The sequence below is a fragment of the Apodemus sylvaticus genome, chromosome 10, assembly GCF_947179515.1.
Source record: "Apodemus sylvaticus chromosome 10, mApoSyl1.1, whole genome shotgun sequence".
Taxonomy (NCBI): domain Eukaryota; kingdom Metazoa; phylum Chordata; class Mammalia; order Rodentia; family Muridae; genus Apodemus; species Apodemus sylvaticus.
Genome location: NC_067481.1, coordinates 53,307,177 through 53,320,063, shown reverse-complemented (window position 1 = coordinate 53,320,063; position 12,887 = coordinate 53,307,177). Strand labels below are relative to the sequence as shown.

At 45.3% G+C, this 12,887-nt stretch overlaps 3 protein-coding genes and 1 non-coding gene across 5 annotated transcripts in view; all 4 read right to left on the bottom strand.

The window, feature by feature from the left end:
* Positions 1–2,004, bottom strand: part of LOC127694894 (NACHT, LRR and PYD domains-containing protein 1a-like) — a 118,945-nt gene extending 116,941 nt beyond the window's left edge. The window contains exon 1 of the mRNA XM_052196649.1: positions 1,988–2,004. The gene's annotated coding sequence lies outside the window, so the exon portion shown is untranslated. The remainder of the gene's footprint in view (positions 1–1,987) is intronic.
* LOC127694892 (NACHT, LRR and PYD domains-containing protein 1a-like) overlaps positions 1–2,088 on the bottom strand; it is a 50,155-nt gene extending 48,067 nt beyond the window's left edge. Inside the window, exon 1 of the mRNA XM_052196645.1 lies at positions 1,988–2,088. The gene's annotated coding sequence lies outside the window, so the exon portion shown is untranslated. The remainder of the gene's footprint in view (positions 1–1,987) is intronic.
* Positions 2,089–5,233: 3,145 nt separating this feature from the next.
* LOC127695711 (small nucleolar RNA SNORA17) lies at positions 5,234–5,365 on the bottom strand. Its single transcript, XR_007980077.1, has one exon. It is a non-coding gene; the product is annotated as a small nucleolar RNA SNORA17 (small nucleolar RNA).
* A 2,091-nt stretch (positions 5,366–7,456) lies between these two features.
* Positions 7,457–12,887, bottom strand: part of LOC127694893 (NACHT, LRR and PYD domains-containing protein 1a-like) — a 42,454-nt gene continuing 37,023 nt past the window's right edge. The window contains exons 12-15 of one of the 2 annotated variants that reach the window (XM_052196646.1): positions 12,661–12,786; positions 11,586–11,727; positions 8,397–8,441; positions 7,457–7,965 (exon numbers count right to left, since the gene is read on the bottom strand). In XM_052196646.1, the coding sequence (XP_052052606.1) occupies positions 7,673–7,965; positions 8,397–8,441; positions 11,586–11,727; positions 12,661–12,786 (606 nt within the window). In that variant the 3' untranslated portion in view covers positions 7,457–7,672. Of the gene's footprint in view, positions 7,966–8,396; positions 8,442–11,585; positions 11,728–12,660; positions 12,787–12,887 lie in introns of those variants that run through there. The other variant, XM_052196647.1, reaches the window with a different exon arrangement.

The window sequence follows — 12,887 nt, the reverse complement described above, 5'->3', positions numbered from 1 at the left end:
TCCCAAACACCGGGAATTTCTTAACCTCTTAATACCAAGACTGTGCCTCCCTTATTCCGGGAATTTTTTTAACTCATCCCAAATACCGGGAACTTCTTAGCCTCTTAATACCGAGACTGTACCTCCCTTATTCTGGGAACTTTTAATTTAATTAACCCCCAACTCCTGGGTACTCACCAGCGCGCTCAACCCTGACCATTAAAGGTTCTGAAGACTCCAAACAGTACGGGCCACCAATTATGTCACGTCCACCTTCGCCAGCAAAGATTACGCGACACAAGGAGTTTCTTCCTTATAATGGTTTATTCGGGGAAACCTTGACTTGAACTTATTTCTTCTATTGGCGCCCTGGGCCCTCTCCCAGCCTGACCTTAAGTACCCTAGCTAGCCTCATTTGCCCAGGGAGATAACCAGCCGTATTCTCATAGGTGAACTCAGTGAGTTCTTCATTAGCATGTAAGTGAGATAAGGAATGCAGCACACTGCTCATGTGTTCCAGTGATTTACTACCAGGGAGCAGCATGTGGCCAGCGCCATCTTGTAACAGAGAAGAACAAAGGGTGGCTCACTATACAGAAGCCTTTGTGTAACCATTTTAAAGGCTGGAGTAAAAATGATATATGAGGATGAAAAGAAATGGAGAGATCAAGGGAAGAAACTGAGTCAGAGGGAACCAAAAGCCCATCCTTAGGAAGGCATTATTCATTAGATTTTTTTGTCTGGTTCTTCATTAAATCTTTGGGTGCTGTTAACCCCTTGGGTTTGCTTGGTTTGTTGGTGCATAGCATTATCGTTTCTGAAATAACATTAATCCCCACAGTAGCAGTGTGCAGGAGATCTAACTCTCTTTGATTTTGGAGAACCACATCAGGGAAGAATTTGCTCAGTCTAGGCAGAGAAATTGATGGAGAGGGAGGAGTGGGAAGGTGGGAATTTGAAGACTGAGAGTAGGGAAATGTAGAAGTAAGAAGATAGAGGGATGCAGTGTCAGAGCATGATGGTTGGATTAGAGGATGTGAATGAAAGGATGAAGGTTGGGGATAGAAAGTGGATGCTGGGGTACCATGGACAGGGGATGGGAGGACAGGAACACAGGGATGGAGGATGCATGATGGACCATGCAGGGCACTTACTGTCCCATGTCCTTGTCCTATTCTTTTTCTAATGTTCCACTCTAAGGAGATCAATACTTCAGCCATTATTGTGACCAAGGATAAGGTGGGAAGATACAGGACAGAGGGGGAGTAAAGGCTTAGTCTAAGTTCAGGATAGCTGCTTTGGAGGAATCTTTAGAAGTCTTCTGTCCCTGGGTGCAACACAAGGCGAACAATACTGAGCCAACTAACAATTTTTTTGGAAGGCACATTACCCAGAGAAAGCCAAAGAGCCACGCGTATGCAGGGTCAGACTGATATAGACTTCTTAGGGGTCCTGATGAAAGGACAAAAGGAACATTAGTTCAGTGGCAAGGCCAGTCTGACACTGAAGCCTTTGCCTCAGAGGAGTCAAGCTTATAATATATGGGTTCCTACTTTTCCCCATGGGCTGTGATTATCAATCCTAAGGCAACTCTCTTGAGGTTTCCTGTGTTTTCTTCACTAACTTTGTCTAACTTTGCCCTCTGGGGACCTTGGTTCTCCCACACCACCCCTGTAAATAGCATATATGATCCTTAATGTTTATATCTCATTCCTGGTCTCCCTCTGAATACCTCATTATTCAGCATAGTTATTCCTGCAGATTCAGGGCAGACAGGAGGGTGCAGAATAGGCTATGACAGGAGCAGGCACATGAACCAGACAGGTGAATCCAGCAGCCTATCACCCATCAGAGATGGCCTGCTGACAAGCAGAGGCTGGGTCCCAGGGCCCTGGGCCCTGGTTTTTGGGATGAGGTACCCATGTCTGTCACATATTCCTTACTTGGGTGAGGCTAGCCCTTATCTTCCCACATCTAAGTGGCTTTGTGGTTGGGTCCCTCTACTTACCCTACTCTTCCACGGGGCCCACTGGAGTTTGTGTTCTTGGACAAGGCTCCTCAGGTAGGAAACTGTTCTTCAAAAGTGAAAGAGATGCTGGGCTATTTTCAGAAAGGCATCAGGAAGGCAGGCATCAGAAAACATGCGCAGATGGACTTCCTCTAAACACTGGCTATGGAAATTGAACATGATTCATCTTGTTTCCTGTTTTCTCTCTGCAGATGCCTGAACTGGAGGAGTCAGGCTGAGAGCTTCATCTGGGTTTGGAGAGGCCCTGCCTCCCTGACCCCAGGACTCATGTCTCAGCTCAGTTCCCTCCTCCATTAATGTGGTACCTGAGATTTGCCAACAGGTCCCAGGTCAGCAATAGCTCCTGGATCCCCCAAGATTTATGTTCTGGATGTCTTTGCTTCCTCTCCTTCCCTGTAGCCTGCCCAACCACAGGCTGTTCATTTCAGTAAATGCCTTATAGGCCACAAACCCTGTGTATTTTTTCTTTTGGACTATTGAAGTCTCCTAAATGTCACATTCAGGGTTTGAATCTCACCAACACTGTATTTTTCTCTGTAGGTGTGTGCTGTGTGTGTGCCTGTTCATGTGCAAGTGGACTCACATGTGTTCACATGTGTGTGACTTGCTAGCTTAGGGATGTGGCTAGTACAGCTAGGCAGCTAACCTGGAATACTTCCTGTTTCACCTTTCTGAAATGTGGGATAAAGAGACTGTAACCATGGCCTGCAGGCCTTTGTGAGGATGCTGGGATCAGAACACAAGTCCTCAGCTTGCAGAGCAAGTGCTTTATCCACTGAGTCATCTCCCAGGCCGTGACACCATCTTATCAACACTTGTGCTATCTGACTCCTCATTGTGGCAGAGGATGCTGGTCCAGCCAGGCCCCTGCATCTCTCCGCAGCATCCTCACTCTCCCTGCTGGCTCTTTTGTCTATTCTCAGTCTTGAAGCCAGAGTCACACACCTAAGAATGAATAAGTTTAAATCACTTGTCTTCCCCACTTATATCTTTCAGTCCTGTCTTGTTCTAAGTGACAAACAGGTTCCTTCCAGTTTTTCACAGGGCCATACACGACCTGCTCACCTCACCCTGCCCACTTTCTGGTGATGCGTCCTACTGCAAGCTTTTCACCTCCTCTGCCACGGGCTTGCTGCTCTACCTTCCTATTTCTTGACCACACCAGGAACGAGCTCACCTCAGGACCTTTGCTCTGGTTTCGCTATTGCTATGAGTTCCCACATCTCTGAAGCTTGTTGTCTACTTTCTGAAGTGCCACTTCCCTTCCAGCGTTACCTTGCTTTATTCTCCTGCTGAATCTTGTTACCATGCCAACACCACAAACTGGTTTTCTTTCTATTATGTCCACCTGCAACGAGAATGGGAGCTCTTGGCCAACAGCATTTGGCCTTAGTGTGGGGATTGTTAAGACTCCTATGACCAAGTTAGTGCCTGACCCACAGTATCAGCACAAGAGATGCTTACAAAGATGTGGTCATTTTTTTTGATGTGGTCATTTTTTAATATTAACATTTATTTATTATGTGTTCATGTGAGTGTGTCTGTGTCATACTTGTGTATGTGTGTTATATGTGTGTATGTGTTCATGAGTATGCTCATACCTTGGTGTACATGTACAAATCATAAGACAACATTCAGAACTCAGTTCTCTTTCCACCACGTGGAACCCTGTGATTGAAGCCACGACATCAGGTTTGTTGCAGGTGCCTGGTGTGTAGATGTTATTATATTATTTTTACATTTTATTGGTTGAGAATTTCACCTCATGCAACCCAATCCCACTCTCTTGCCCTCAGGGCAGGTTCACTGGAGCCTATGCCATCAGGGCCAGCTCCACCCTGATGCCCTGCACGGATCTCTCTCCCGAGTGCTGCAGTAGAAAAAGGGCTGGGCTGTCTCTTCTGCTCTCACACCCGTGGAGGAAGATCACGGAACCCTGGTGTTCAGGTCTAGCTCTACCCTGCTGCCCAGGTGAGGTGCAGGACCTGCTCTCCCAAGTGTTGCAGCAGGTGAGGGACTGGGCCGGTTCTCTCCGCAGCCTGGGGCCAGCTCTCCCTCCTGCCCTGTGAGGAGACAAGAGCAGAGCCTATCCTTCTCTGCTCACACCCTCAGGCGGAGTTAGCCTGCAAGGCCCACATCCAGGGCCAGCTCTACTGTGCTGTGCAGGCCAGGTGCAGGGTCCACCCTACCAAGTGCTGCAGCAGGTACAGGCAAGACCAGCTCTCAGGCTCTCATGACCACAGGGCCAGCTCTCTTGATGGTTATAAGGTAAGGGGTAGGGAAGTGAATCTTTCCTTCCCTCAAGCTGAGGTAAGACAGGCAGTTCTTGGCCACCTCACTCCCTCAGGGCCACCTCACTCCCTCAGGGCCAGCTCCCCTGCACTCCCATCAGGAGTGGCAGCTGTATCATGCTCCCATCTCTCCAGCTCTCATGAATCCAGGGCTATGTTTCCTGTCTGCTTCAGGTGGTGAGGGGAGAGTTGGGGGGGGGGAAGGGGACTATCTCTCCCTCATCCATGTCACCCTAGGGGGACAGTGGCAGGGCCAACTTTTCCATACTCTGCTGAGTACTCCAGCTGCCTAGGGGCAGACTCAGCTCTCCTGCTCTGATGCCCTCCAGGACCTGTTTTTCCATGATGCCCAGGAGAAGGGTGGGACCAATTCTTCACAGCCCTCAGACATCAATGTATCCCTGGTAGGTAGACCAGATCAGAGATTTCTGCGTGGCTCTTAGTGGCGGTTGATTCCTGCTCCTGAAGGACAATCGATCCAGATGTGCCCCAGAGGCAGCACAGGACAGAGCCCCACCATGCTCCTAGGGAGCATCACTGGCTACTCACTTCAGGCTGTCCCTCACTACCCAGTTCTGCCTGTCTTCATTGTGTCCACATCCTTCTGTTTCTCTTTCTCTTACATTTCTCCACCACATACTTGCTCCTCTAAGTGGCACGAGGGATTTGAGTGTCTGGTGTGGTCTCAGGAGAGGAGTCCATGCTTGTGCTTTGTGGTTCCGGACAGCGATCGTCACTGGCATGGTCTGCTTCCCATGCTGCCCGCAGGCCTGCACAGTGCAGACTGGTGGTCATCTCAGGCTAACTCACTGTCCACATCCTATGACATTAGACTGGTGGTTGTCCAGGGCTCACTCTTATCACCGCCTGGGCTAACTCCCAACCTTGGGAGTCCACCTGACTTGTGGTTGTCTTGGGCTTGCTTTGTTCAGGGAGTGTAAGGCCACTAATTATTCAGATGTCCATAGGTCACAACACTGAGCCTGGACATAGGCTCTCTCAACCCTGCCACCTACTGATGCACACATGACACAGCAGCCACACATGCAACACCTCTAGGGACAGGTGTTGTGGGAATCTTGTCTGGACAACATGATTGACACAGAATGGCAGTGTCCGCTGTGGGTAGTGCCGTCCCTGAGCAGGTGCTCCTGTGGTGGGTAAGAAAGCAGGCTGAGCAAGCCCTGGAGAGAAAGCCCGTGAGAAGCACTTCTCCATGGGTTCACGGACTATATAGACAGCTAAGCCACAGCTGTTAATTTGACATGAAACAGTTTTTATCAGAGGGTATTTACAGTTAAAAACAACAATAACAACAACAAACACAAAAATCAAAACACACAGACCTTTCCTCAGCAGACTGCCATCTAAGCAGGTAGTTTCCATTTAACATCTTTATAACGAAGGCTTCCCTTTATGTAGGACATTTAAATGTGTACCCTCAATCATCTTAATGTCCAATTTTAACAAATTAACTGTTATAATTGTGTTTAATTATCATTAACACAAAATGTAAACATGTTAGTACACTTCTTTCATTATATAAAGTGTATTTTTCAAATTATTGGTTTATGTCAGATGAATGTGCATTTTAAAGCTTGCATTTCTAAATACTTACTGTCCCTTTGAACTTGTTGAAGGACCTGACACCTCCTGTGTCAGGTGTCTCTTGTTGCCACCACATCATGTACAGGCTGCAGATTACATCCTTCAACCCAGAGCCCGGAGAAGGAATAATAACAGTTTGTGGAAGAACACTCAATACTGAGATACTCTATTCACTAATACTGTTTCCCTGCAAACGTGCCATTTCTGACTGACGCACCCGGTCCTGACCGCTGTCCAGGCATCTTGTTCTCTGGAGGAACCAAGCCTTGGCTCTGGAGGCTGTCAGTGCAGATTTGCTGTTGGCTACAGAAAGTCTGTTCTGTCAGGACTTGTGTCTCAGCCCATCCTAGCCAAATCAGTATGGAGGCATGGGTCAGACAGAGCATTTGGTGACCTTGTACAGAGAAAAAGGAGGGAGGTGATTGGAGAATGGGTGGAGAGAAGAAGGTTTATGGGACATATGGGGAGGGGGGATCTGGGAAAAGGGAAATCATTTGGAATGTAAACAAAGGATATATAAAATAAAAATAATTAAAAAAAGAAGACAGAGAAAGAGATGGGAACTCATAATACATCATTAATTCATGAAATCAAATAAATTTCTTTTATAAGTTTTAAGATGCTCAGTGTATAAAATTTGCATTAACTGTTGATATAATATTATTATTTATTTACAAATAAGTTCAGTGTGGATAAATCTGTCACACACATTTAATGACCTTGATTGGCTGCCCAGTGTATCATATCTGTCATACACTTAAGAACCATGATTGACACCCCAGTGAGTCCTGTTATAAGAGTTTAAGAATGTTGGCTTTATCTGTCACTGACTTTTTGTAGTTTAAGATATTTCTAAATTCCTGATGAAGTTAGAATTACAGAAAGGAAGTTCAAAACTTGTTAATATCTAATAAAATGCCAGAGAATTCTGGGTAAGACTCTGGGCTGAAGCTACCTGCCTGTGACCTAGCAAGCCAGGATTTAGAATGAGAAATCACTGTATTCCAAGAGAGAGAGAATCAGGCACAGAGATGCACACAGCAGAGCTAGTGCATCTGCAGAGTCAAGATGAAAGATGGGGACACTGAGAAGTTGGCTAACTGCTCTGTCCATGGGCCTGTCAGGGAGGGATGCAGAGCATGATCCAGAGGGAAAGCCTTGTAGCCGTGAGTCACACCTTCATATGGGATGATGTGACCAAATGTGAGGCTTGCAAATTCATCACCAGGACAGAAGGCTTGTGCACATGCAACTGCCTAAGAATAACTCAAAATGTGCTCTGAATCTGATGTGTTTCTGGCAGTGACTCCCATGTTGTACCCTGTGACTTCCCTCCATCCCTGTTTGATCAGACAACATGAGTTTTAAAAGCCCCCTTCCTTCCCTAGTCATAAGACATTCACTTCCCAGGGAGAACTATTATTTTTTGCTTCCATTCTCAGGATCCCCATCTTGATTGTATCATTGTGGGTCATGTTGGCTCGAGGCTGGCCACTCTGATCATCAGAGAAGGCTGGACAAGGCCTGAATAGACTTCCTAGCTTCACTGTTTTTGTTTTTTGTTTTTTGTTTTTTTCTGAGATGCTCAGCTCACATGACCATCTGGCTAGGAATCTGGCTTGGAGAACAACTGGATCCCCAAGAGGTGTCCTGGAAATAGTGCCATCAGAAAGGAAACTTACATGCCCACTGCTTACAGATGGAGAAACTAAGGACCAAAGGAAGTTAAGGTAGATCAGGAGTCTAGGGAGAGTGCTCAGTGATATCAGGATCCCAAAGAGACCCCGCCTGACTTTTCAAAGAGGTCCATGACGAGGTGAGGATGGGTCTCCTTCAGAGCTTGGTAGAATTGGTCTTTGCAGGCTTGACTCCAGGACCGGCTGAGGCTGAAGAGCTTCCTCATCTTGTCTTGGTTTGTGGTCTCAGCCCGCACTGCCTCATAGGAATCTTCACTTAGCACCAGACCATGCAGCTTGTCCAAGAGAGGGTCCACTGATGTCACTCGGGCCACCAGCTGCTCCCGATGCTGGTCCATGAAGTGTAGCAAGGAAGGAGCATCTAAGGGTAAGGATGAGAAAGGCACTGAGCAAAGAAATGCTCCTTGGGGGTCTCTGACTGGCTGCCCACTTCTTGCTCTCTTCCTGTAACTGCTCTTTTCTTCTGCACCCCTGGCTCCCTTCCTTCTTCCTCTTGAAGGCCAGTAGAAAAAGAGCATTAACTTCTTGAGGCCAGGTATCAGTGTGACACTGCATAACCAAGAGGAAAGGTTCTTATGGGGTATTCAGTTTGTCACTGAGTAGAGGTATTGTCACCATGGTAAGCAGCAAGGGGCATGAGCGGAACTCTACCCTGGGTACAAGCCTATCTTACATTATTGTGAGGTTTGCAAACTGAGGCTCCCTCATTACTCTCTGTCCTTCTCTCAAGGATCAGATGACCTATCAGCAGAATACTATCGACTTCTCTAGCCTCTACAAGTTTTTACTAACCTTTGGGGACTGAAGGAATCCTGGGCAGAGCAAGTCTGAGGTCCCCTGGAAGAAAGGAGAGATGAAGCATCTGTAATGATGTCCATAACAACACTCAATGCATTCTGGGAAACTCCTACCCATGCTCGAGATTTTGAGAATGAACTACAGATATTTTGATATAATCTGGAAGGTCAACAGTTAGTCAGTTATCCAGGGCATCTCAGGTCTAGCCTATCATCATAGCGAGAACAGATATGAAATTGAGCAACAGACACTCTTCTATATGATTGGAGACTCGATTTTTATCCTCAAGTGAATTCCTTGTGGACAACAATCAAGTCCCTTGATAAGTGGCTTAAGTCATTATGGTAAAAAAAGGTATTTTTGTCTTTGTTTGATTTTGTATACTCACAAAAAACTTGTGTTCTAGATTTGATGGTAAGATTAAGGTGAAGCAAAACTGTGCAGAGAGGAATAGTGAATGAATATATCCACAAGTGAAGGAGATTAATAAATTCACCTCACGAATAAGCCTCAAGATTTTGAGAGGTCCCATTATTCACTGTGCTCTAACAGTTTAGAGTAGTCAGCGGAAGGATACTATTTGTAGTATTGGGAATCCCTGCTTTCATTGGCATGAAGGAATGATGATATGGGTTAAAATCCATGGTAGGTGGACCTTCTTGGTGCATTCTGAGCTGCAGATAAACTGGACCATCTAATGAAGAAAGTTATAGTGACCATGAATTTTAAAGCCAAGATGGGAGGGTACAACTGGGCAATGATTATAATCTTTCAATATCTGAATACTCTCCCATATGGAAAGCAATATATCTTACTGATTCCCAAAGACAGAATTAAGAAAAGAAATGTGGATGCTGGGCATGTTGGCACAGATCTTTAATCCCAGAACTTTGGAGGTTGAGACAAGCAGATCTCTTTGAGTTCAAGGCCTGGGCTCGTTGTCTGGAACGACCCACGCACACCCAGAAGGAAAAAACACACTGTTATGTGAAGCTTCTAAACGTCTTGAAACCAGAAAACTAGATGTGGGATTTGGCCTTGATGATAGAACAAAGGACAGTAGCAGATTGGCAAAATGTAGGTAGATTAGGAACCTATTATTTGTTAACTATAAAAAAAATAACACTATATAAGGCTTGAGATGGAGATCCTAGTATTAATGGGTTTCCAAACAAAAACCTAGTCCCAAGTGTGAGATATATCCTTAGGAGTTTCTGGGCGAGGAAGTCCTGTAGATCCCCAAGACAATACAGACACATGTTATTCTGACGTTATCCCCAGAAACCTAGTAGATAAGGCATTATTGTTCAATACTCCAGACCTCTTAGACACGCAGTATAGAAAATTCTGGCTGGAGGTGAGTTGGAATCTTTCTTCCTGTTGCTAATCCCTCAGGCTGCTGAGGAAAAAAAGGCATCAACATCAGTCTGACCCAGCTGGGTTCTCTATGATCATAAACCAACCTGCCAAGGTGGTGCCTCTGCCGCACAGTGTCACAAACATGATGGGAGCAGTCACTAGCTCTATGATTCCCATCCCATAAGATAGATTCCATCCCCAGCAGTATACATCTTGTAAAACAAATAAAACAACCCAGGTCTCTAGAAATCTTAGACCCTTGAGAGAAGTTATTATTGCTGCTCAACTAAATGGACATAGTTAATGCCATTCTAAGTTTCTATAACTATAACACAGACAAAGGCTACTTTCAGCCTCCATCGGAAAAGCCTCTCTTGAGTGTGAATGGAGGTGACTGAGGTGCTTATTGCTACATAGGATGCTGAAAATAAAATATGAGTGAGTACTCATCCCTGCATGTAAGTCAGTTGCATCACCCCATTAAGGCTTAAGTACATTGTGGAAGATTTAGAGAGAAGACATGAACATCCTGTATGGAGAAGGCTTGTGAAGTGCTGTCTTTCATGAAGGATATTTCCATGGTCATGTACAGCTCCTGTCTCTGGACCCTCACTAGTTGGGCCTGTCCACGAATCAGCTGTCCATTCAGGAGCAGCTTTCAGGGACAGTGCACTTATTGCTAAACTTCTGCCAAATAAGAAATTATTTGATTTGTAGAGGTACGTCTTCCATCTGTACACCTGCTGGTGAGATCACTATGTTCTTCAGGATAGTACAAACCCTTGGTCACACAGATGGTCCAGATTAAGCTCTGTGAGATGAAGAAAACCTTTTGAAAGTGGCCAAGAGATTCATAGAAAAGAAGCAGAGCTGGCAGGAGTAGGAGGAAGAGAAAAGAGGACTTTTCTTTCTTTTGTTGTTTTATTATTTTAAGATAGGATGACCAGAACTCATTGTATGTATAAAATTGATAAAATAGTTTATTAATACAAATTATATATTTATTTAACAGCAAGCATTTCATGTTGGCAAAATCCCTTCACTTTATAGCTGAGCTGTTATGTGAACTGGCCAGGCCTTTGTGCACCCCAATCAGTTACTTCCAGGGCAGAGGGAGCAAAAGGAGAATACAGATTGAGAAAATGGTGCTTAGGGTTTGTGCTGCTTTGCATATGGTGTGTTCTGTAAAAAAATGACCATGTGTTTGAAGGATTGGTCCTGCAGCAGTATTCAAAGGTGACTGTCCAGAGTGCTGTGAGCCTGTGACTGAAGCCACACACCAATGTTCTCTTTATGGTGTGAGTACTGAGAATGGGAAGGGAATCACATAAGAGTGTGCAGTTGGGGGACGACAGTCACTGCGCATGTCCGGAAGAGAATGTAGTGCATGGACTTTCTCTCCTCTTCTTCTCACCTCCACTTCCTCTTCTTCTTTCCACTCCCTACCTCTCTCCCTTTCTCTCCTTTTTCTCTCTCTCCTTTGGTGATAGCACACCATCAGCCTTCTCTCTCACATGGAAGCTCCCTTCCATGATATCCTGTTTCACATCAGGCTCAGAGAGGTGGAGGCAGCTGACCATGCATGGGAACTTGGTTCTAAGACCTTAAATCAAAGGGAACCTTTCTTCTTTTAAAGTCTTTTTTCTCATATATTTGTCACAATTGTGTCATAGTTTAAACTGTGCTCTACCACCTTTTATTGATCTAAAAAAGCACACGGCTGATCTTACTATTTTGTGTCACCAAGAAATAATGACAATATACCTCTCCTTAATCATAGTCTTTCTTCAATTTTTAGGGTCTCTGGTCTTAAACTAATTTTACCTGGTTTCAGCAAGGCCTCCCATATGAGATTCATGTGCCTCTTGTCTCTGATTTGCAGCTTAATCTCTGACTCCATTTGTTCAACATAGATCTCAGAGAAGAGCTGGGACTCCCCGGGGCTTCGGTAGCACAGCTCCAGTTCCTAGAGAGAGAGAGAGGCAGAGACAGAGAGACAGAAACAGACAGAGACAGAGAGAGAGACAGAGAGACAGAGACACACAGAGAAAGGCAGAAAGAGAGGGGGAAGGAGAGAGGGAGAGATTGTGTGAGAAGCCTCTATTCATGTGAATAAGAACTTTCCACCACCTCATAACCTCTTGATCTTGCACAGCACATTAGACACTGACTATATTTTGCACAGAGGCGACTCAAAACCTTTGAATATGCATCTTTACTAGGAAGGCTGAGGACCCAGCTGGCACCCAGCATGCTGTTTCTTTTTTCATTATTCTGACAAAACCTGACAGGATGCACCTTAAAGAAAGGTTTGTGTTGTTTTCTAGTTTCATGGCAGGGAATGCATTGAAGCTGGGGCTCCATTGTTAGTGGGAAACCTTGTGTCATGGCCTGTTATATCCCAGAGGATCAGGGATGAGCAGGCTGAGGGGGAAGCAGGGCATGGCCATCAACCTCGAGGCTTGCCACATATGGCTTGTGCCTGACAGCCAGGCCTCAGAGATTTGATTCCATGAATTCCCCAAATACAATGACTGCTTGGAGACCAACATTTACTGTTTAAGCATTTACAATTGTAGAAGGCATTTCAATTCAACCGTAACAGCCACAGGTGAGTGAGAGCTCATTCTGAAAGCCCTGCTTACAAATCCTCAGCCTGGGCTTCTTCTCTCCATGTTTAGCCAGAACTTTCTCTGTGGCATATTGAATCATATTCCTCCAGTCCCCAGGTCTACTCTGCATTCTTGCTGGGCTCCTTTAACTAATTTCCACCTAGCTTTCATGTATTCTTGCTCATCCCAAATCCTAATTGCTTTCTTCCCAATCCTATTTTTCTACAAAGCCTTGTAACCAGCCCCACAGGTTTCCCAAGCCTGACATCAGAAACCTGGATGCTCACCTTTGGGATAATTTCCAGCTTTTTGGAGCCAGACACAATATAGCGGGAACCAACATAAAGAGCATCTACTGGGGGTGGCTTGTTTATGCGCACAAACTGAAACTTCATTTCTTCATCATCAATAGCCTAGGGAACATTACAGACAGTGATTTGTCTAGATTTTTGTGCTACATACCTGATCTGAATAAAGTGAGATGGCTGATTATTACATTTTGTAGGATAGGGTG